General features: G+C 30.0%; 1 protein-coding gene and 1 long non-coding RNA gene across 2 annotated transcripts; one reads left to right on the top strand and one right to left on the bottom strand.

Moving 5' to 3' along the window:
- Nucleotides 1-488: 488 nt before the first annotated feature.
- On the top strand, nt 489-23,144 carry LOC130897219 (uncharacterized). Its single transcript, XM_057805972.1, has 5 exons — nt 489-786; nt 15,567-15,704; nt 18,168-18,343; nt 21,007-21,210; nt 22,688-23,144. Exons 1-5 carry the CDS (start codon nt 723-725, stop codon nt 22,988-22,990), a joined length of 885 nt encoding a protein of 294 aa, XP_057661955.1. The 5' UTR covers nt 489-722; the 3' UTR covers nt 22,991-23,144.
- On the bottom strand, nt 2,931-7,710 carry LOC130897221 (uncharacterized). The gene is made up of 2 exons (XR_009059675.1): nt 3,955-7,710; nt 2,931-3,863 (listed from the first exon to the last, which is right to left on the bottom strand). It is a non-coding gene; the product is annotated as an uncharacterized LOC130897221 (long non-coding RNA).
- Nucleotides 23,145-23,327: the final 183 nt, after the last annotated feature.

The raw sequence follows: 23,327 nt of genomic DNA, 5'->3' as shown, positions 1-23,327 counted from the left end.
GCTCAATACTCGGAATATTAGAGGGGTTCTAAATGGTTTTGGACATAAATCAAAGCCGCAAATATCAAATTTTAAGATTTTAATTTTTTAATGTTTTGATAAAACATTCAATTTGAACTCTAATTAATCATTCTATATTTGTAAAACTACGTGGAATGTGTTTTAAGGTATCAAATACGACGCAATTTTTAGTCAGTAAATGTAAATATGCCTAAAAATAAGTAAGAACCACGTTTTTATAACGTTGAGGACTTGAAAATAACTTTTAAAAACACTTAGTATTAATTTCTAGGTCATATTCTACTTCAATGTCCAAATTAAGCCAATCGCCAAATTAAGAATCGAATATACATCATAAATATTTTCTGAGAAATTATTACACATCCCCGGTAGACGAGAGAATGATTCTATTTAAATGTCAAATGATGACATGTTTCTTATTATTTGTCAATGTTATACTAGGTATTTCTATTTTTGTTAGATTGTAAATTCGAATTTCTGAATAATCAGGAAGTGGACGTTAATTATCTTATCAGTGCATCCAAGTATAAACGATCAGCGCACGCTAGGTTGCCGGCAGGTCCCCCATACGCTCTTTATATTCAGCAGGAATCCAGACATACACATCATATTTATCGAGACTGTTGAGGTCGAACGAGCTCAGTAACGATTTTTTTTATACTAACGTAGTGACTATATTTGCGAACAAGAAATTAAAAAAAATGAAAGGAATACTCGTTTTTGTTGCCATTTGTGGGTATTTGTGTTGTGTTGCGGCTTTACCAGGTAAGGATTTTTTAAATTTCTTCAATTCGACCGGCATATTTATCACATCTTCTACGGGCGGTAAAGTAGTTACCTGTAAAGCTGACCAATATAACTAAAATGAAGTTATTTTCGTTGTTTGTTATGGAAACTATTAATTTTAGTTATAATTTCATAATAATTAGTAATGATAATAAATAATTACCATTTTCGAGATTTTAAGTAACATTACATTTCACCTATTAATATTATGCCATATTATTAATTGAGATTTCGAGATTTGCGGTTTATGGATAAGATTTCTAAACTAGTTATACGAGGGATCATTAAAAATGTTTATTTAGTTATTTTTCATAAAAAAAATATATATGATTATAATATGTGTTATTTATATTTTGTTCAATATTAATAATCATAGTTAATGATTGGAAAAATTATTTATTACTCATACGAAACTATAGAAACATATTTTTAGATCCATTGGGATTTCCAACCATTAAACAGGTTTATTCACAGCTTCAGCTCGGATATATTCCAGTCATGTAATATGAAATTCGTGGCTTCCATTTAAATGTTAATTGAATCAGAAAGTATAATTATTGGCAGAACAATAAACGATGAAACATTAATGAAAATGTTATAAGATGCCCGAAGTGAAGCTAGAACTTATAAAAACGAACTTAAGTGACATTTTTTGTTTTTCTTTGTTAAATATTCAGATGACATCGATACTTGTCCATTCTACAAGTTATTTTTCGTATTAAATCGGATTATTAAATGAGTGTAGACTACAAGATAGCAAATTTATTAGTACACCCTATATATTTTAGTTCATCATATTCAATTTAAATAGTTAGGAAGGTTTTAGCAATAGTTTTCGTTTCTATTATACAGGGTGCTTCGATAAAACTTGTATGTATAATTTTATTTTCTTTATATACGTACCGGGTGCAAATAAAAGAATGCGAGCAAAATGATTAACGATAAAGTTATATAAAAACAACAAGGATGAATCTACTCAATAAAAAGGATCTAGAAAGCCTTACGCGGTTGAAGTCTTCAAAGGGTATACAGTAATGATGCAAAAACCATATTGAATATCATTTTGAGGCTAGAAAATAGAAAATTATAACATAAAATCTTGGAAAAAACATGAAAAACAATGTAGAGAATAAGATTTCTCGTGAAATTCTATAGAATCCAATTAGAAATACCCTTAATAATAATTATAATTTTATAGTAAGTTATATTAAGAGTTATACAATTTTATTTCTTTGTTATGAAGAAATATTGTGAATTTCGAGTTCAAAATTGAATTTTCTATATAATTAAATCGTTTACACATTATTGCCCACGTAACGTGAGTATATTTAGAGCGATTACTTTATGCAATATTAATTTGGAATTTTAAGATTATTCACTTTATCTAAGCCAACGACTAGGCTCTAAATTTGGCTAGATGAGATGATTCGCATTGAATCAACCATATACAGAAAGTCGAAAAAATAAACACAAAGTTAAGTACGACTTTATGTGCTATTTCCACTTTTTTCTATTCCTATATTTTGATTAATTTTTAAAATTTGTACCACTAGCACTTTAATGATTTTCATTAAGCTACATGTTTATAACCAGCAGAAATGAAGGATCTGATATAATTCAAATTCAATTCGCCACTACTAAATCGTTCAATAGTATGGAAAACGTACCAGAAATACTTAAAAAACAGGCTCTGTTGCCCACGCGCTACGTTCTGGACGTAAGATTATATTCTCGATATATCTGCCACTCTGTATAAAAATTTTATGACAAAATTCGATCCTAGCGACATCTCTCAAATTGGTTTAGTACCAAGAAAAAAGATTTCTATAATCAAATATTTGATCTAAGCATTTTAAATGCTCGAAGCTGGTTGTCGCATCAAATTGTGAATGAAACAAAAGTATTATGCAAAATTATTTCATTTTGCTAACATTTCAAATTCAAACATTGTTGCTTATAAGAAAATATAAATACCTGAAATTAAAATGTTGTTTACATGAAGTATTTTGTAAAATATTTTGGTTTCATTTACAATTCATGTGACAACCAGGTCCGACCATCTAAATTTCACAGTTAAATGGTTTATATAAGATATAGGTAGATGGAATATTGAAACACAGGAAGATTATTATAATTTTTATTTTGTTTTTGACATTTTATAACTATCCACAAACAAAAAATTTTCCTTTGCACTTTAGCAGGCTTAGGACAGTCAACAGTGAGATGTTGGCTTGTTTAAAAAAATGTTTCTGTTTGTAAATGGTACATACAATGGTATATAAAAAACTGATTTTATAACCATGGTTAATTAATGATTACCGTGGTCTTTCTTGCAGCTTTTCCTATATTTAAATATGCCATATTCATCACAACATGTTGTCTTTATATTGTTGATCTATGCCCTTCAAAATTTTATTAATAATACCTATGTAATGAAAGATGCATATGTTAAAACTAATATATACACATTTAAATAATCCTTATAATCTGCACAAAATATCGAGGAAATATCTGTCAAATCTTCCAAATAAAATATTCGTTTTTTTATGCCTAGCGAATTGATTAACTGGGGCAATCTTTCGAAGATTTTATCAGAAAAACTTTTAAAAATATCACAGAATTTTGCTGAAGGCGCACATAAAACATTTTTTTTATGTTTCCTAGAATATATTAATGAATTTGCCTTAATTAATTTGTTGGAATATATTTTTACACAAGTGGCGTTTGAGACTTTTAAATAATTTCTTCAAATCAATGCCCCCGTTAAAAAGTCGTCTTCACAATTAAATCCTGGCGAATGTTTATTTATTTACAATTAAAGACTTTGTGGACGAAACAAATGCAGCACGTGAAGGATTCGTATTCCTAAATTTTCAATAGCATCTTGATTTAAGTTTCTGGCACTCAAATATTTGAATCCTTTTTGCCGCAACTTTTGCCAAATGTACACAAATCCTCTAATGGTGAATTGTAGTTTCTTAATTGATGGTGTTATACATCTACCACTCTTTTTTGATGGGTTCATAAAATGAAATGAATTTCACCTTTTTCGTAACCTACAAACAAAAATAGCAATTCTTTTCCTCTCCATAACTTTTCACTAGAATTCATAAGAGGTTTATTGTCACAGTTAATATAAGTACTTACCAGGTAAATGTAGAGTTGGCAGTGAAAGTTTTTTTAACCTACCATTGGGGTTTCTACAAATTGGTTCAAAACGAATATCACATATTCTATGTGATAATAATATACCATATCTGCAAGCATTAACTTGGGGTTATTTATTCTTTGCGACCAAATTCTGCAAATGTCTTCATTCGTAGGAATGAAATGTCTATAAAAAAGTAAAATAAGGTTAAAATCATTCAACATATTTAACCATTCAACAAAATTATTTCCTAAATACAAATTAATGAAGTTAGGAAGAAAAGACTTATTCTCGTATAGATATGAACTTGATTTCAATTTAAATATTTTTATATTGATAAATAGTAAATTATTACTCTCACCTTATCTCTTGCTTATTCGTGCATCCTGGTACACAGCAGGCCTTTACTCCTTTACTCATATTGACTAAGTAAACACGACAGCACAATTCGCAACAAATAATAACTTTCAAATGCACAAAAATGCAAATAGCTAATAAATAAACAATATCAAACACCCTTGCAAGATCGACGTTGTTCATTCAATAATGTTGGTTGTTTCTCGATGCATGATTGCAACTTAGTTTCAGAATCCAGATTGACAAACATTCAAAAATAAAACACCAAAAAGTAAGCTTTTAGATGTAAACCGATAACATAGATGGCATTGAAAATCGTCCCGAACTTCTAACGTATAACGAAAATATGTATATAGTGGCGCTGGCGTTAGCGTGGAGCCCAACTTAACTGATATTCATACCGAACACGATGATTACACTACCATACACCAACTAAGTCATCGTCTTCAGAGACTGAACGTCTTTATGACGGATGCACTATCGAGTTTGGAATTTTGCGAGAGGTGCCTTGGATGCAATCAGTATGATACGTAGTTCTAGCATTTCATTTTGTTGTCGGATGAAGCAACGTTCAAGTCAATCCTCACGTCTTCATTGAAGAAGAATTAAACCTGTACGGGGTGGAGGTTATCTGGAAATGCTCGAAGATTTACGTGGGCTCATGGACAATCCAACAATCGCGAACATCCGCCGAAAAAAAAAATAAAACGTTTTTTACAACTGAAAGTAATTTATTGGAGAAGTCCCAGATGTTAAATATTTTTATTCCAAAGTAAGACCTTGTATAAATATGGGCCTGGGAATTGAAAAAAAAAACAAGAATGGATACTATTTCAATGAAGAAAGAAACTGTTCTGTCATAGGTATCCCGTTAAATTTTTAATTAGATATCAATTTTTTTGTTAAACCCGTTATACGCACATGTTTCTTTTTATAATACAAACTTCAATTATCTGGTCAGTATTTTTTTTCAAACTTTAGTATCTAATTTATCTCGAAGTAGATATAAAATAATCCCAATCACGGTTTATACAGAGCGGATTCTTTTATTAATTCTAAATTGAAATGCATTTTTTTAGATTAAAGCGAATAACTATCGACTAGTAAAAAATATTAAAAGTTTTCATTGAGATAAATTATAGACTATAAAGTGCTCTACAAAAAATGTTATATAACGTTTTTTGATAAAACTAATAATTGCGACATAAAATGCGAAAAATCAAAAATAAATTCTACTTTAACCATCAAATCGGTTTTTCCGAATGTCAACCGTAGAAAGGTTTTCCGAAAAAATTGAGAAAAGAATGGCAGCCCTCAATCCAATTGTTTTACAAGGTGTATTTAACTCCCATAATGCAGACTACTGGTGTAATACGAATCCACATGTATGGGTACGACTCTACCAACACTCGTTTAAAGTTTGGGCAGCAACTTTCGGTAATAAATTAATAGGTTATCACATTCTACTTGGAAATTTAAATAGATTGAAGATTTAACGCTAAACGAGCCAAGAACTCCATTTTTTGTGCACCATGGAACACTTTGATAGAAGGTGTCGTAATTAGTTGATTAACCATTTTCCAAATCGATTGGTAGAGGTGCAGAGGCTCCGATTCATTGGCCAAGTTTATGCTACACCTCAAGAATTGAAAGACATATTCAAAGCCACTTCAATGACCTCATAGCTGACTCCCAGCCGTTTAGAAGATCAATGGATTCTTTAGAAAAAAGGACAAACTTGTGTATTTTTGAAAAAGGAGAACGTTTTGAAAACATACTCTAAGTGAATTCTGTTTTATGTTATTAACCTTTTTTACATTTATATTATTCATTCATCGGTTATAACTTCGTAATATTCAAATCAAAATATTCCGAAAACGGTACAGCTCTTTCAATAGCAATTACAGAAGACAGTTACGCGAGGAACAATCAATATTTCATAAAAACGCGCGGCACTCATATCAAATTAAGAAATGAAAAATGTAATGTTTACTCCCCGTATAAAATTCTGTGAACATCTAACAAACCGTCAGTCCACGTGGACTCATCATCTCTACTGTAACTAACTCTATTAGAGTGAGACATAAAAACAAATTCATTGGTTGTATCAGCTTCTAAAACATATTCGTATGAAATTTCAATCCAGTGTTGCCAGTAAGAAATGCGCATTATTGTTTATATCTTGAGTACGGATGGCGTTACGAAAATGTTTTACTGGGTAAACCCCAAATATTTTTCAGTTTTCTATCTACCCTAGAGACGGGAACATATTTTTTTGAAAGGTCCTGTATAGGACGAAAGAATATTGAAAAAATAATTCGTTCCAAAGCGAAATAATTACAAAATAACGTTTTAGCTTTTTTAAACTTATGTCTTTCATATTTTTTTTAAGTAGGATATTTAGATATGTCCAATTTACTTTTGTCCATCAATTGAAAATAAAATTTTTACAGATTTTTCTTTTAAAAAGCACAAATTGAATTTGAATCTCTAAACTTTTGCTATAATATGTTAAAATTGATAAATCTCAGAGTTAATATTGAAGTCGTTGTTATTTAAATAGTATCGAATCCTGTATTTTTATCATTTATATCGATAATTTTCAACATATTTTTTAATTTTAACTAAGACAGGTTCTATTAATCCGAAGGTAAATACGTGTGTTGAATATATTTTAATTAATGGTTTAATGAACTACCATGACACCGCCTGACCTGAATATTTCCATTGAACATCATTTGTTTATAAAATAAATAACTGATTGGTCACAATATTGTTGTTCAAATACCTGTACTAGATTCCATACTCGATTAAATATTTGCCGGCGGTTTTAGAAAACAATAATTATTTTTGCAACAAGTGAGTAAAGTAATACTTTTTTCCCAATTCGTACAAGTTAAAAAAAGGTACTTTACTCACGAGTTTCATACACATTTTTTTCTACGTCCGAAAAATTCGACAAAACTTTTATCAATTGTAATTTTTTAATAGTAATATTAAAAGTACAACTGTTAGCATTATTAATTTGAAGTGAGGAAAAAGTTACATCAGTATTGATACTTGAATTGGCAACATTTAACGAGTTCAAAGAAATAACATCGACTATAGTTTGTTGTATTAGTACTTATTGGATTATTGGTAGGATCGTGAACATTTAAAATGTTGCTTGAAGTCGAACTAGTTGTTCCAGTTAAAATTTTCACTGCGGAATCCATTTTGTTTTTTATCGAGTCGTCTACGTAACCCTCCGCAACTGTGTTGGGTTCCTACCCACCGTGCTTCTTTAGTTGAATGATATCACCATCGGAATCCACTAATAGAGACGCCGAAGAGCTTCGAAATGTATTCTTAGTCTAGTTTTTTAGGTTATTATTATTAATACATTTTAACTTGGATTTCCATTTTTATACTACAAAAAGAAATGATCTGTTTTGACATTTGTGGGTCGCTGGTTTTCAAATTTTTTATAATATATATAATATTAAAGCGACATGAAAGATTTTACAAATAACGTCCAAGCTTACATTAAAATTTTGTTGTCATTAGTGTGCCTTTCAGTTTTGAATTCAGGATTGAAGACTTTCCCATTTTGGATTTAGTTTTAAAGTAAGCTAGTAACATTCTTTCTGTGAAACTGTTTATGCTTTTTTTAGTACGCCACTCCATAAAACTATTTCATAATTATATTCATTTAAATACTGTTCCCTGGGGTTTTTAAGGAAGAAGATTCATAGTCGCTGCAGTTGCCGATACAACAACATCTTCTGGTGTGCAGTTTAAACTTTCTTGACACGTTATGGCAGTTTTTTTAACGCAAAAGCGTGAAAAATTGAACCGCTATAGTACTTTTTGACCTATTTAGTAATTACATTCTTTATAAATGCAAATGAATGAAATCTATTGCTGAAAAAATTAGTGGATTTGATGTTTAATTTTTGGGTTTTTCTCGAAAACGGTAAGGTTTATCTAAAAAATACCTCAAATCAATATTGTAGATCTAAAAATTCTCTACAAAAATAGTTGATGTAATTTTTTCTCTAAATATCATCGTTTATGTGATATCGTGATTGCAAGAATCACACACATTTTCACACCATATGTGAAGTAGTGTACTTATTTTCCCGGTAAGCCTATTTCATGAACCTCTATGACTTAATTTTTGGAGGCAATACTTATTCAATTTCGAGAAGATTATAAATATTGATGTGGCTTTATCAGAATTTTTATTATTTGATATATAAATTGACCGGATTAGAAGGGATAATAAGCATTAACCCAGTATTTTGCACATATTAAATTTTGAATTCGTAGATGGGCCAGATTGAATATAAAGAAAAATTATCTGAATCATTATAACATTTTATTTATTAAATTAAATAAGTATATTTAATTTTTCTTTCAAAATACTGTCCAATTGAAGGTCTATCTGATGCCTGTGAAGCTTCAAAATCGACCGAGCCAACGAACTTCGGTAAAATCAGAAAATTTTTCGTCCAAATCTTGTAAAAATTGCCCGAACTGTCGGTGATTTAATCTTTAGTTTCAATGCCAATGATTCCTGTTGAATTATACAGTGAAATCCCAAAAAATTCCCTGATGGTTTCTGTTTTAATTTAGTTACAACGCCGTAGACCTGAGAGTACGATTGTTTAAAATATCCGTAGAGGAATCGAATGAAGTCTAAAAGCACTAAAAAACATGATTCTTTCTCTGACTGACACATTGCGATCGCGGGCCTTATTGATACGGACCAAAGGCCGGAAGCGGTCCGCGGGCCGTATCTTTGACAAGACTGCATTAACCCTTTTAGCACCAATGGACATAAGACGTACGTCTACTTGCTATATATATGATTGATGACGATCCACCTGCATGGAATATGATAGGCGATCCATTCGGGGATACTCGACCTGATAATGTACCACAATTCATTGGAGTTGCAGGTCCAAATCCTGATGTGTTTCCTGATGAAGACGTATCTTTTACAAGGTGTGTAGATGCCTTTTTTCCACATGAATTGTTTAATTTTATTGGGCAATGTACGAATACGAAAGCTCAATTATATTTTGCAAATCAACCACATCTAGATTTTATAATTCATGGTCTATATTGGCACGTTGTTACCACAAAAGAAATTAAATTATTTTTTGTATTTCTACTAAATATGGGCCTCGTTAAAAAACTACAAATTTCAATGTATTGGAGTACGCGCTATATTCTAAATACTCCATGGTTTCGGGAGAAAGGTCCGAGTCGAAACAGATTTTTATCAATATTAAAATTCTTGAGATTTGGTGACCGAATGGTCTACAAGCAAATGATAGATTACGTCGTATTAGACCATTTTTAGAACGCTTTGAGAGATTGTTCAACATAACTATGAACCAAATAAGAATGTTGTTGTTGATGAATCGTTGATGTTATACAAAGGTGTCTTGCATTTCCGACATAATAGAAATTCGAAGCGTTTCAGATTCGGAGCAAAAATGTTTAGTCTATGCACTTCTGATGGATATATGTACAGCTTATACTGGACAAGGTCAGCAGCAGTTTCTTCTTCCTGAAGACGCTGATAATGCTTTCGCTTTTAGAAAAAAAGTAGTTCATCTTGACACAAACTTGGGTTATTCTTTCTATACGCCACTTAATGGTAGCGGTTTCAAATGTATTAAAAAATTCTTAACTCAATAGACACCACTCAGCATTTGCAAGAAAAGAAAATGTAATTATTTTAAACAGAGACGTCTGCGTTCTTTCGACAGAATTTAGTGCTGAATTAGCTGATAGAGAAATATAAGTTGCAGGTGATCATCGAGATTTTTTTATGAAACCCACTAATTCAACAGTACACTCAGTGTATGCGAAGTTTTAAGTTTACAAAGAATTGAACTACCAAAATATGAAATTATTGACCTACTGAAATTTTTTAATTGTCTATTTCTTGGAAGGGCGTTCAGAAGAAATCGAAAGATTGGATAAAAATGAGCCACGACGTCCAAGACTACAAATTGAAGTTCGTGATGAATCTGTTCATACTCTTTCAACATTTCCATCTACTCGTTGTCGTCAGCGTCCACAACGAAGATGTGTTATGTGTAAACTAGATAATTTTATAATTTGTGCCTTACAAGACCTGCCTTCTGCATTATTTTCTTTTGTATAAGTTATTACAACTTTCAGTGTAGATTCATTATTATGACGTATGGCGTCAGTTCGTTGGTATATAAATAAGAAAACGTATTCCGTACGTCCAAACTTAAATCGCTGAGATTATTTACTTCAAATAAAAATGTTAACTGGGGCAGAAATGGTTAAAGTTGATTTGGAAACTGTAATTAATTGTTTGCAGTTTCTTGGTGAAAACAAATTCTTAATAATTGAATTTAGATGCAATAAAGTTATAAAAAAAACTCCATTTTATCAGTAATACCATTTCCTTTGGTGATAAATAAATATTCAAGGAAAAAAAATTTATTTCGATATCACTGAAACGATAAAATTATCGTATTTTAGTATAAGTGACATGTAGCAACTTTAAATAAGCCCAACCAGTCTCTCTTTCTCTTTCTTTGCAATTTTACCACGACCACACTCCGCAGGATTCTTCGTGGCCGGCTTCGACGCTCAAAGGATTCCGATTTCATACCCGCTGTGGCTAGCCCTGGGCTAATTTCAACCATTCATCTACCATATTCATTAAAATAGATTCTAAGTAATTACCGCTATGGATATTCATTAAATGTGTTTTCGATCACCCCTCGTATGTATAATTTAAAAATATAATTAGTCATATTGTGGAATTTAACCCAGTGAACGTTGTTTTGGTATTAATTAAATAACAAGACAAATATTAAACTAGAACAGTTTCTGCAAAAAAGTCGATCAAGGATTCATATTTTTATCAAATTCGATGTTATCTAGACTAAGAAAAAAATCTTGAACTGAATAAGTTATTATTTATAATTATTTTCCATTAATTATAACTAAAACGTGTCACTCACATTTTCTAAAGTGGAATATCATAAAATATTCTTACGAAATGATATATATATATATATATATATACAAATCGTTCCTAAAGTTTTCAAAAATGTTTGCTCACACACGTGAATTCGTCGAATAGACGTACTTAGAAAGAACTGTTTGTTATCAGTCCTTCTAGAATTTACCGGTATCTTTCCAAAACTTGGAAAATATATTCTGATATAACATCGTTAATCAATTTTGAACAACCACGTTAAATTTTGTTTAGGACTTATTTCACGTGCTGGTATATTATGAAGTACACTGAATTCCTCATAACATAAATACGAGGATTATCAAAGAAGTACCTAACAAAGAAAACACACAAATTTTGGAAAAAAATATATTTATCTTTCAACATAATCTCCTTCTCTCAATAAGTTCGATACTCTTTTTATAATAAGAATCGTTAAGCTCATTAAAATAACCATTAACATTATTTATAAAAAGTGATTAAGAGGAGATTTTATTCAAAAATGAAAATGATTGTTTATTTAATGGTTCGCAAACTTTTCAAACAACCCTCGTAATATGAGAATTTCAAATAGATCTATCAGCTAGAAGAATTTGAACATTCCGTAGATATAAAAAAAATAGTACCGCGTAAAAATTCCCTAGGTTGACATCGTTGCCTATTTTACCGCTCGTTGTAAACAACAACGTTGTGAAGTTTGTATTTGCACACAAAACCAGTAAAAATAAATTATGATTCATTTGATAATAATAATTGTTCATAAATAACTTAAAATGTGCATATTTGTCAGTTATTTATTTAAAATTAATTTCGAAGGTAATCGAAAGGTCTTTTTGTTGAACTGAATTTTAATGCGTATTCGAACATCCAAATAACGATATTCTAGAATTTTCTATATAATAATGCAGTTCTCTATAATAACGATATAATAGGCCAGTCGCGCAGGTTGTTTAAAATTTGAAATATGAAGGTCACAACTATTAATATTAAATTAATCGTTAAAAAATTATATGACTTTGACTTACATAAACAATATTGTTGTTGCTTGTTTGGAAAATCACACATTTGTGTTTATATTTAAATTATTTTCAATATAACAATAACAGGTTAACTAACATACGGGGTATGATAGAAAAATAAGGTACCATAAAAATCGAAGATTGAAATTATAATTAAAACTGTAAAGAATGATGAATTAATAAACTTTCATTCAATCTTGTTAATTCAGTCATGATTAACGAGTGTTTTGAAACTATTAATGATGTTTATGTGAATCGCACACTGATTGTTATGTTAATATGGAGATCTACATGTTAAAAATATTTTCATCTATAGGATAGTAACTTTTATAATCGTAATCATTTCTTGCTGATATTTCTAGTAGCTTAAATTTTACTTAGAAATATTAACTGTACTATGTTCCATATAAGGTATAAAAAATTATATTCTATCCCACCAGTTAGGCAACAAACAATGCTGCTACATATATTAAAATGTGCTTTACTTCTATAGTTTCATGACTTTATAGGTATCTTTTTGTTCTTTTTTATTAAATAATTAAAAAATTAATATAATCAAAAATATTTGTAATGTATCCACCAATTTCCACTAAAACACAATTCGTAATATACAACTGTCGTATTTCTTAATTTAGAAGGTACTTTTCCAAACAATTTTATAGTTAAAAAATATAAAAAAGCAATAATTGTAATGATCTTTCCTATTAGCAGTACTTTTCCACCAGGTAATAATGGGAAATTTGTTTTTCTCTGATAAATAACTCCAAAAAGTTCCATCCAACAGAATCATTTTTCAGATATCTATACATGATTCATGTCACATTCAATACTATTTTTAGGAATGTCTATTGTATTATCCCTTTATTAACTGCTTATATAATGCTCGATGAATCATTTTTTTAAGTTTACATTTACATTTTAATGATTTTCAAGTATATTGACGTAAATTAGTTGTTTACCTTGTTTACTAAATGAACAATTAATTATAGACAACTCAACATACATTTGTGTATGATTACAAGCATAATATTTTGTTCGTACAACGGTGCCAAACAGAACTTCATAAAAAATATATTGCAGATTATTAATTTCAGTCTAGTTTTTGTTTAAATTAACTATAATATTGAATCTTTATAACATTGACTATATTGATTAAATTTTCTTCAAAATTTCTTATTCTAATTTTATAAAACTTTTTTCCATATTCAGTGTATGCAAAAAACCAAATTTTATTTTGTAAAAGTTACTGAAATGTGAATAATATTATCAAATGTGGAGATACATATCAATTTATTATATTTATATAACTAAAACAAATTAATGACAAGTGTCCGTTACCACTCTGTTATTTCGTTCCATGCGAAGTAAAAGAAACGTTATCCCAACCTTATAATTAGGCAACACACAATACAACTACATATATTGAATATGCTTCAATAGTACGCTATTTTTTGAACCCACTATATACATGTTTTAGCTTTTTAACAATAAAAAATCTTTTTTGTTTTCTCCATACAAAATTTAATTTTGTGTCAGAGTTTTGAATATCATAACAACTAGCATTAGTAAATAGAATAATGTGTAAATCAATATCTTAATTTTGTGTTACTGGTAAGCTTTTTACCTTTAGTTTTTGGAGGTAACTTGATTATGAAACGCGAGTCAGACAGTGTAATTGTGAGTGTTCAGTATTAATATCACATACGGTTCCAAAAATTCCTACTTAATTCAATTTGTATTGAAATTATTGGAAATGAGAACCGTAATTTACTACATGATGACTGTTGAAAATTGTAAGCCGTAGTGCTGAGAAGGTTTGTGAAAAACGAATGAAATCTGGCAGTGGAGGCGAATCTGTTACTACCTTCTGTGCGATTCTTCGTGTTACTGCTTCGTTTTTTTTGTTGTTGTTGACATAGTATTCAATGTTATAACGAAATATCAGAATTAAAATTTGTAATTCGAAAACATCAATCTAGTTTCTAGCATGGAGTTATTTTTGTTTCGTGTCAATTGTTTTTATTCAATAGCTGATAGATAGAATAATAATAAAAATCGTTACAGTTACTGTAGGATCTCACTGTATAATCATTTTATAAAAATTTCGTGTACAAATACAACCTGTTGTTCGACATTATTTATTATTGGACAATCGGAATTGAATCATTGTATGACTATTTTGAAGCGTAATTTGTATGCAAATAAATTCATAATTACATCACGAGTCAACATAAAAACTTCAATAATTGGAATCATTCCAATGTTATCGTTAGACATTCAAGGAATTGTCGTTAGGATAATACGTAAACAAACCTTATTTGTAACAAATTTTATTTCTAATCACGTTAATCTACTTCTAAAAAAAAGAACCACCTAAAATTCGTATAGAGCTGAAAATTGCTAGGGAAGTTGAATACACCTTTATAAATAATTTGTGAAAAATCCCCGTCGATCCTACTTCTGCGAAAAAATTTATCCTAGGTCAAACGTACGACATTAATAAGGAATTCTGGCTAAGTTAAATGTCTATTTTGATTGGACAATATCAGCAGAAATCTCGAGATAGACCGCTGAAATTATTCATAATTAGAATTCCAATTATACCCCAAAGTGGTATAAATTCATGATTTTTTATTTTGCTGGCAGAAAAATGAAAGGTTTTGAGCATTACTTTAAAATTGTGTATAATTTTAGCGATCCATTAATACGCATGTGTTAAACGCGAAAAAGATGCGTGAAATATTGTGAATATAGTCCAGTCGATAGAGACCAAAAATCACTCTGATTTGAAATCGCAAGAAACAAAACTGAAAATTTGCATATTTGTAGTAATCGACACCGCATAACAGGAAACTAAAGAATCCATGCTGAGGGTTGACCGCGCGGGGGTAGAAACTACCCATAAGTAGCATAAAATCATTTTTTTTATACCGACGTGGAAATGAAGATTTTGAGGTATTATTTTTAGTAATAAATTAGAAGATTTTTAGGAATCATAACATCATTTATTATTATAAAGAATTTCCCGCTCTTTCTTTTGGCATGGTTATTTTATTATTTACAAAAAAACTACCATTTCACTAATGAAAATTGATTTAAAAGTTTAGGGGTAGATTTCACTCACTTCAACCTCAGTATGCCAAATTTCAGGTTTCTTTTTCGCAGGGAAAAACATCTCTACTGACTGGACTAATTTTTTTAAATTCTATATTCCTATACCCCTTTATTTTTGTTTCAGCAACCTCACAGGTTGATCGTGATGTGGAATTTGTACCATCTAAAGAAAAACCAGGCGATCAACCAATTATTGATACAGGTTATGGATTCGATGGACCTTTTTCCAATCCCTTTGGCGGATTCTTAGACGGCTTCGAAAGTAAGTATACGGAAATTACTAATATACATCTGGCAACACTGTGTGAATAGAAATCTTAATACGAAAAACGCATAGCAACACAGACCAAATAATTTCCAAAAAAAAAGAAATTATTCAATTTAATGTGGGAAAAAATTATTATTTTTTTATTATTTCACCACTAGGACACAATTATTTGTAGTGCGTAATAAAGGAATTTTCAACTCCTACAACTTATGCAAGCTTGAATACATTTACTTACGTCATTAGGTTGAAGAAATTTTTATTTTATAATTTGTTCTATTCCTTTGGGTTCTTTATTTGTGGTAGAACCTCGTATAGTTTCTTCCCTCTATTATTTGCTGCTTTGATGATTTCGTCGATCAAAATCTTATTATTCTGGTTTCTAATGTTTCTTTTTTCTATTATTCTGGTCCATATTTTCGCTACGTTACCCAATAAGATAATAGTTCTGTAATTATTAAGTTCTTGGCTGTTTTAAATATTTATGATGTAATCACTATTTGCCAGTCTTTGGGAGCTATTTCGGTAAGATTTTGATTAATATTCACTTTTACATACTCACTATTCTTGTCACTCTTTTTCTACTCAATATATTTAAATTCAAGGGACTTACATAACCTCAACAAAATTTGCACTATGTTCGTGTTGATTAATTTTGTTATTTAGTTAACGTTATTTCAATAATTGATGTCATTGTTAAATTAGCGGTTAATTAAAAGAATTATCGAACAAATTTAAACCTACACTTTCAATTTTTAAACAGAATTATAGAAGATTAAAAGTGAAGTGGGATGTTTGATACATCGCATTATGAAAATTACAATAATTTTTCAAAAGTTATATAAAGGTTGTAACAGTAGCGGAGATACTTTTTACGAAAGGGATCCTTATTCTAAACATTCTAAAATATAACAAACTCTCATTAGAGCAACCATTTCCAGAAGGGGCCTAAAAATCATCATATTACGAATGTTATGAAAAAATTGTGATTATAACAGTAAATTTTCTCACAAATTATCATTAGGACTATTTCATCACGTCGTGTAATGCTAATACGGATATGTGACAACCGTGTAAATTGAGAGACTTTCATTTGTTTTGGAATGACTAAGAAGCGCTAGCGACGGAGTTTTTAAAAACTAATATTTGTCATTGCCAAACTAGTAATTTTATCTGCATTGCTGTATATACAATCAAATAGGGGTGTCCATAAATATTAAAATACCAGTCAAATGAGGTTATATTTACATTTAACGGTTAAATTATCAATCAGTATAAATACGATTATCAACTGTCGATAAAGTCCTTTACTACATTATCGGCACATACATATGTTACCAGACATAAATGATTTTGTTAAAATTAAAGGATTTTACAAAAATATTTTTGACAGAAGGTATTTAAAATACTTCAAAGCTAATTTGAATATTTAACCAATTAGTACAATTAGTTGCATTGAACAGAATAGGTAACACAATTTTTATTACCCCACTTTAGCTACAAAATTTCATTTATTTTTTTTCACAAATTTCTTTCATATAATAATGCTTTTGGTGACAAAATATTTTACAGTAACGTACATCGGTCCATCAGCCATTATTCTATTTTTTATTACCAATTTCTTTCTAATTCAAAGTTTTTCCTAAAAAAATACTTTATAGTGACGTACATCTGGCCTATTAGCCACTATTTTGTTTGTTATGAATAATCGCATTTATCATAGAGGGAAGATGATCAAAAAAACTTGGGCAACACTGTTGCAGTTGTTAGAATCTAGCAAAAAGTGAGTTTATTAACAAAATATCCAAATAAGAAATTTGTAATTAGTTTTAATGTGCAATAAATCCTACAAACAAACCAAATATGTTATTATCAAGGCTGGCGGTGGGTAAAAAAAATGTCGATGTTGTTATTTGCGCGTTTAAAGAATTATGTGGGTGCCATATTTAAAACCGACTGGCTTGTTCAGGAAGTCTGCAGTCTGAATGTAAATGATACCGTTTCTCAATTGTGTTGATGGTATCGTATATTTTTATACCAGGTGTGTCATATTACGTGTTTTCGTGATTGTATACGTTTTTTTTTTCAATGTACCGTTTTGTATAAATAAAATGCACAAAAATAAAATTTTAAATCGGTGGGAACTGGAAGCGCAATATGAAATGAGACGTAAGTTAATTTATATAATACGATTATTCCGATCAGACATAGGTAATTAAAAATTGCCCTACGAAGTTTTGAAATAAATTATTTATGGCTTATTAACATTTCCATATTACAATATATTGTCTGCGTATAACGTATTTTTTAATGACATTATAACGTAAATACAAGAATTTGATTTTTTTCTTTGATATATACTATATATTACAACGTATTTTTATTTTTAATACCATAACGTACAGGGTGAGTCGTTTTACGTATCTAGTATTTTGTTTATATCGTTTTAAATGTATGTAGGTTTAATGGCACAAGTAAGACAACAGGTGGAATCATTGTGGAATCAATTCCCCGTAATTAGAGCTGGTAATTCATCTGACCAAATTCCATCGTTTTCATCATTCAACGCTTTCGGCGGTTTCCCTCAAATTGATGATCTCGATTTGGGAAAAGGCAATACGACATCTGAGACTAAGGTAAATACATTGTGATGATGAGAATTTATTGTATGAGGTCAGTTTAACGGATGAGGGATTGTGCCTTTTCCGTTTTTAGTATATTTACATAACTTTGTCAACGTTTTACGTCAAACTTACCTCGTACATTCATGAAGATTTTTCAACTTTTCTTCGTCTTAATAACTGGAGGGTGTCGGGAGAAACCGTGGGCGTCACAAAATTGGGAAAATAAATTTTAGTCTATAAATTGAATTGAATGTTTCTAAAATGAATCGATTGCGAATCGTTTGGTACGAGAGTTGCTTCTTGAGTTTGGAGATGGGGATGGATAATAAAAAAATTGTGTGTGTCAGCTCCGACGCACGACTGGAGTTTACTCCTTAAGTTCGATAGTCTAACCAGACTCAAAAAAAATTTATTTATTTTAAAAAAGATTGGTTGATTGCCAGAATATTTTGGGCTTCCTTCATTAATTTTTTTTTAATCTGTAAGCTCGCTGTCTCTCGTCTGGAGTTTTTGGAGGTTTAGATTTTTTCCTAGTCAAAAAATATAAAAAAAATTAGAAAATTTATAAATGCATAATTATAAAAATTTTAACCGACTTGAGAAAAAATTGATAAAAAAAGGTTTTTATAAACATTTTTTTTAAATTATTATAATTAATTTTTTATTTAAAATATAATATCTTAATAATTAACAAACATGGTTATAAAATGATAATTATGTCACTAAATCTTCTACATACAATAATAAATAGTACATGAAAATTATTTAAATAAGCTAAAAAATAACTTTTCGAAAGAAAATTATATAAAAACATTATTATAATGAAAAAATATTGTCGATTTTTCTGATAATATTATCGAATTATTGACTACAGTTGTTAATATTTGAAAATTATTTATAAAATAAATCATAATAACGTGGAAGAATTTATGGACATCGACAAAAAAATTAATTTTTGGTTAGGTCAGAAATTTTCTATTTTATGTGGATGCGTTCGATAATTCATATTGGGTTGATTATCTAATTTTATGTGTTGTTTTCAAATATATATTTATATGAACTACATCGATAATTATTAAAATATTTAATAAATACAAATTGCACATGCTCATACATATAATACATGAATTATAACGTACCTTACAACCACGTGTTTGTTAGATGTTCCGGCAATATCATCTACACCTCTTTCTGCCATAGTTATTTGAAAATACTTTCAGTTCACATTAGCGGAACACAATGATAATAAAACTACACAATGACAGCAATATAAGTATGTTGACACTGACAAATTAGAAAGTTGCGCATCATAGGGTGCGCACCAAAAACGTAACGAGGTCATTCATCGATAGATTTTACTCCTCACATTTTTCTCATACCGGGCCCCTTATATATGCAAATCGATTCTTAAGGAGTAAACTCCAAAAAGCAAATATTTATAATTGGATATGACTCTATTATTTTTCAAAATATTCTCCATTAAGATAAATAGACTTTTACATGCGTTTGAACCAATTGTCGAAACATTTTCTCCATTCCGATTGAGGTACCGTGATTTGAACGCATAAACCGCTTCTTAAGGTGTAGAAAAACGTTGATCTCCCAATTTATTTTTAACCTGCGGGAATAAGAAGAAATCATTGGGTGCCAAATAAGGACTGTACGGCGGATAACCCATCAATTTTAACTGTTCAAAAACGTTTTTGTTCGAACACTTCTGGCAAACAATTGCTGGTGTACCTTTCAGAATTGACCGTTCTACCTTGCTCTAATGTCCAGTTATTCCGATAAAACAAGCGAAGTGCTTCACGCGTGAACAACTTTTGTTAGTTTTGGCTCGTCTTGAAAGACCCATAAAATCGATTGTTGTTTACTTTCGGTTTTATTTGCATAGATCCATTATTCGTCGTATGTCATCACGATCTTATAGACGTCTTTTGAAGCACCGTCATTGAATTTTTTCAGTATTTCTTTGTGCCGATCGGCACGAGCTTTTTTTGAGCGATTGTCAAATTATGCGGTATCCAACGCGTACAAATAGTTTGACAGCTAAATGTGTCACGTCACATGACAATCTTCTATTATCAGTTTACGCAGAGTATCGATGTGGTCTGGTGCAACAGGCGATTTTCGACGACCTTCTTTAAATTCATCTTGTAACGAAGTGCGATCGCGATTAAATTCGAAAAACCAAATGTCAAATCGAGTTGATCGGCACACTGCCTTAGTTTATATTTATAATCCACGTCGAAACCCTTAAAAATTTAAGTAGCAATCCTCGTATTAATCGTTGGGCTGTCCAATTTCATTAAATTATCTAAATTTTTTTTCTGAAAATTGTCAACAAAAATCAGGGTGAAAGGTTCCACGAAGATATAAATAAATGGAAATTCGGTATTTGAGGTTATGGGAGCTAACCGCGACAATAATTTTGATAGGGCGCATGCGATCGGTTTCTTAATTGAATCGCAATAAAACCCTTTATAATAGTCTTAGTTGGAACAAGTGTCGTTGGTTTTTCCTAGAAACCCTTCAATTATCCAATGAAATTTTACTGTTTCGTTATTATTTTCGTCTAAATATTAATGAAGTTTTAAATAATGAAAAAATGCAATTTTTTTGATTTATTGTACAGGTTAGAATAATAAAAATGCGATTTTAAAAAATTTTTATAGATCATCGACGGCCACAAAGTTATAATCAACCAAACGGAATATCACAAAGACTCAGAAAACGGTAGCGCCTTCTTCAAAGTGCGCGTCATCGACGTCCAACCCACCGAAAAAGATTCCGAAGAAGTAACATCTACAGTATCACCAATCAAAGATACAGAGTCTTTGGAAAATAGCGTCGAAAACGAAATTCAAAAAAACAATGAGGTTGGTACAAACGGCGCTCCCGAGAAATTAAGAGCTATTTAAAAGCATGCGTCGAACGCCTTTCCTACTTCCATAAATAATAACATTAATACTAAAGCCTCTGTAATATATCCCGAGATTCGTTTCAAATTTATACCATACGAGAAAGTTATTTTTTATACAAACCCCGTATATTTTTGAAGCGGATTTTTATGTAAACTAATAATATTGTACGTGAGGTGTTTTTATTTCTACTTATATATTGATAAATATATAAATACTATATAGAATGTAGCAGATTGATGTATTTTTTTCAATAAAGTTTTTATCTGGTTAAATATTTTAACATTAATTTTTTTTATTCCCTTCGCAGTACTAACAATATTGGTGATAACTATTAATCACGTGCTTATTAACCTTCTTTTAACGTTTTCTTCCTTTTTTTGTGTAGCATCTGCATTCTAGATCGAATCACTGGTATCACTCAGGTTTACAATCATATTTTTTTCAAAACTTGTGCTAGAAAGGGCTGAAGTTCTGGTTTGAAACTGAAGGTTCCACTGCACCACTCGCTCTGACGTGTCCACGAAATCCACCTATCTAGAGAATCCGAAAATGTTTATTCTCTTACTTTAATCTTCTGCTTTCCAAAATCTACGAATAAACGGATACTTTTCAAACAGTTTATCAGGTTTTAGTCCCAGATCTAGCTACAAAAAAGTATTGTGGGACCTGCTGCAAAGAAACTTTCATTTAGAAAATTACAAGACATGAAGGAAGACCAGAAGTGTTAGAAACTTTTTAGACAACCCTCGTATTACGGAAATGGGGATGCTACGCGGACGTGTTAAAAAAAAGTCCGTCGAATATTTTTATAGATTTTTTTTTCACTTTTCTTTATGATTCATCAATTTTCGTTAGTCACTGTATATAATTCATGTAAAAAGTTCTATAAATCGGATTTTTTTATATAAATGAGGCGCGAAAAGCTCAAAGGAAATTGTGCATGCTACATGAATGATGCTTCATTAGTTTTCTCATAAAAATTAATGCATGATTTTATTTATTATTTAAGGAGGATTTAATATTTTCGGGAATTTATTTGACTCTATTACAAAATTCCAATAATAATTCATCATAAGTAATTAGTGTATTTGAAAATATAATAATTTTATGATGATTCATATATAGTAAATATTCATTCACAAAAACTATTAAAAATATATTGTTGAAGTTATAACCGCCATTATAACATCGACTTTAAACATCAATTGAATGCTATGTTGCCAAGTTCAACTCAAATTTTCGTAATTCTAATTTTTATTATTATGAAATATTTGAATTAAAACAGAAACAACATAATTCCATTATTGCTATTTTTTAAATTAATATTTTAAAGTTAAGACAATTCCACCAAAACTTCCTTAAATATATTTTGTATGAAAATGTGTTTGCCGCACACTTCATTTCCATACGCACTATTTTTTTTCTCCATCAGGCCATCTTCTATCAACCCCTAGACCATCCTCTTCACTTGGACTCGGCTTCCCAATTATTTCGACCAAATTTCGTGTATCGAATTGATAATTCCGAATGGAATGATTTGAATCAAGTGGAACCGATTGAGGACAATTCGATATCTTTTGCCGGGAAGCCGGTGGATTTGAGCAGAGATACGTACGTTAACGATATTTTGGAAAAGAATGGTGCTACAATGAACCCCGATGCCGAGATTATAGAAATTGTTCCACGAGGTTCCGGAAGATCGCCATTTTCGAACAGATTCCAAAATCCTAGATAAAAAGTCGTTTGTTTTTTCTAATTTATTTATTTATTGTTTGCTAACTTCCAATTTTAGAAGACTGACATCTGCATTAACGTTTTTTTAAATATGGTTTTCGTAATTGCCAATTTTTGTTTTATTAAATACGAAGAGATTTTGTGAAAAATGAAAATTATATAAAAGTGAGTGTAATAATTGCTAAATACAATTTTGATTAAAAAATAATTTATTTGTATTTTTTTATAAAAATAAATGTTTATTAATAAAAATTTCCAATGATTTCTGATTTTTTATTTAATAAAATTTATAAAAAAGTAACGAAGTTTTATAAGTAAACCCTGTATATTATAATGCT

The sequence above is a fragment of the Diorhabda carinulata genome, chromosome 8 (assembly GCF_026250575.1).
Source record: "Diorhabda carinulata isolate Delta chromosome 8, icDioCari1.1, whole genome shotgun sequence".
NCBI classification, from domain to species: Eukaryota; Metazoa; Arthropoda; class Insecta; order Coleoptera; family Chrysomelidae; genus Diorhabda; species Diorhabda carinulata.
The sequence above is the reverse complement of the archived record's forward strand: the minus strand, read 5'-3'. Positions and strand labels throughout refer to the sequence as shown.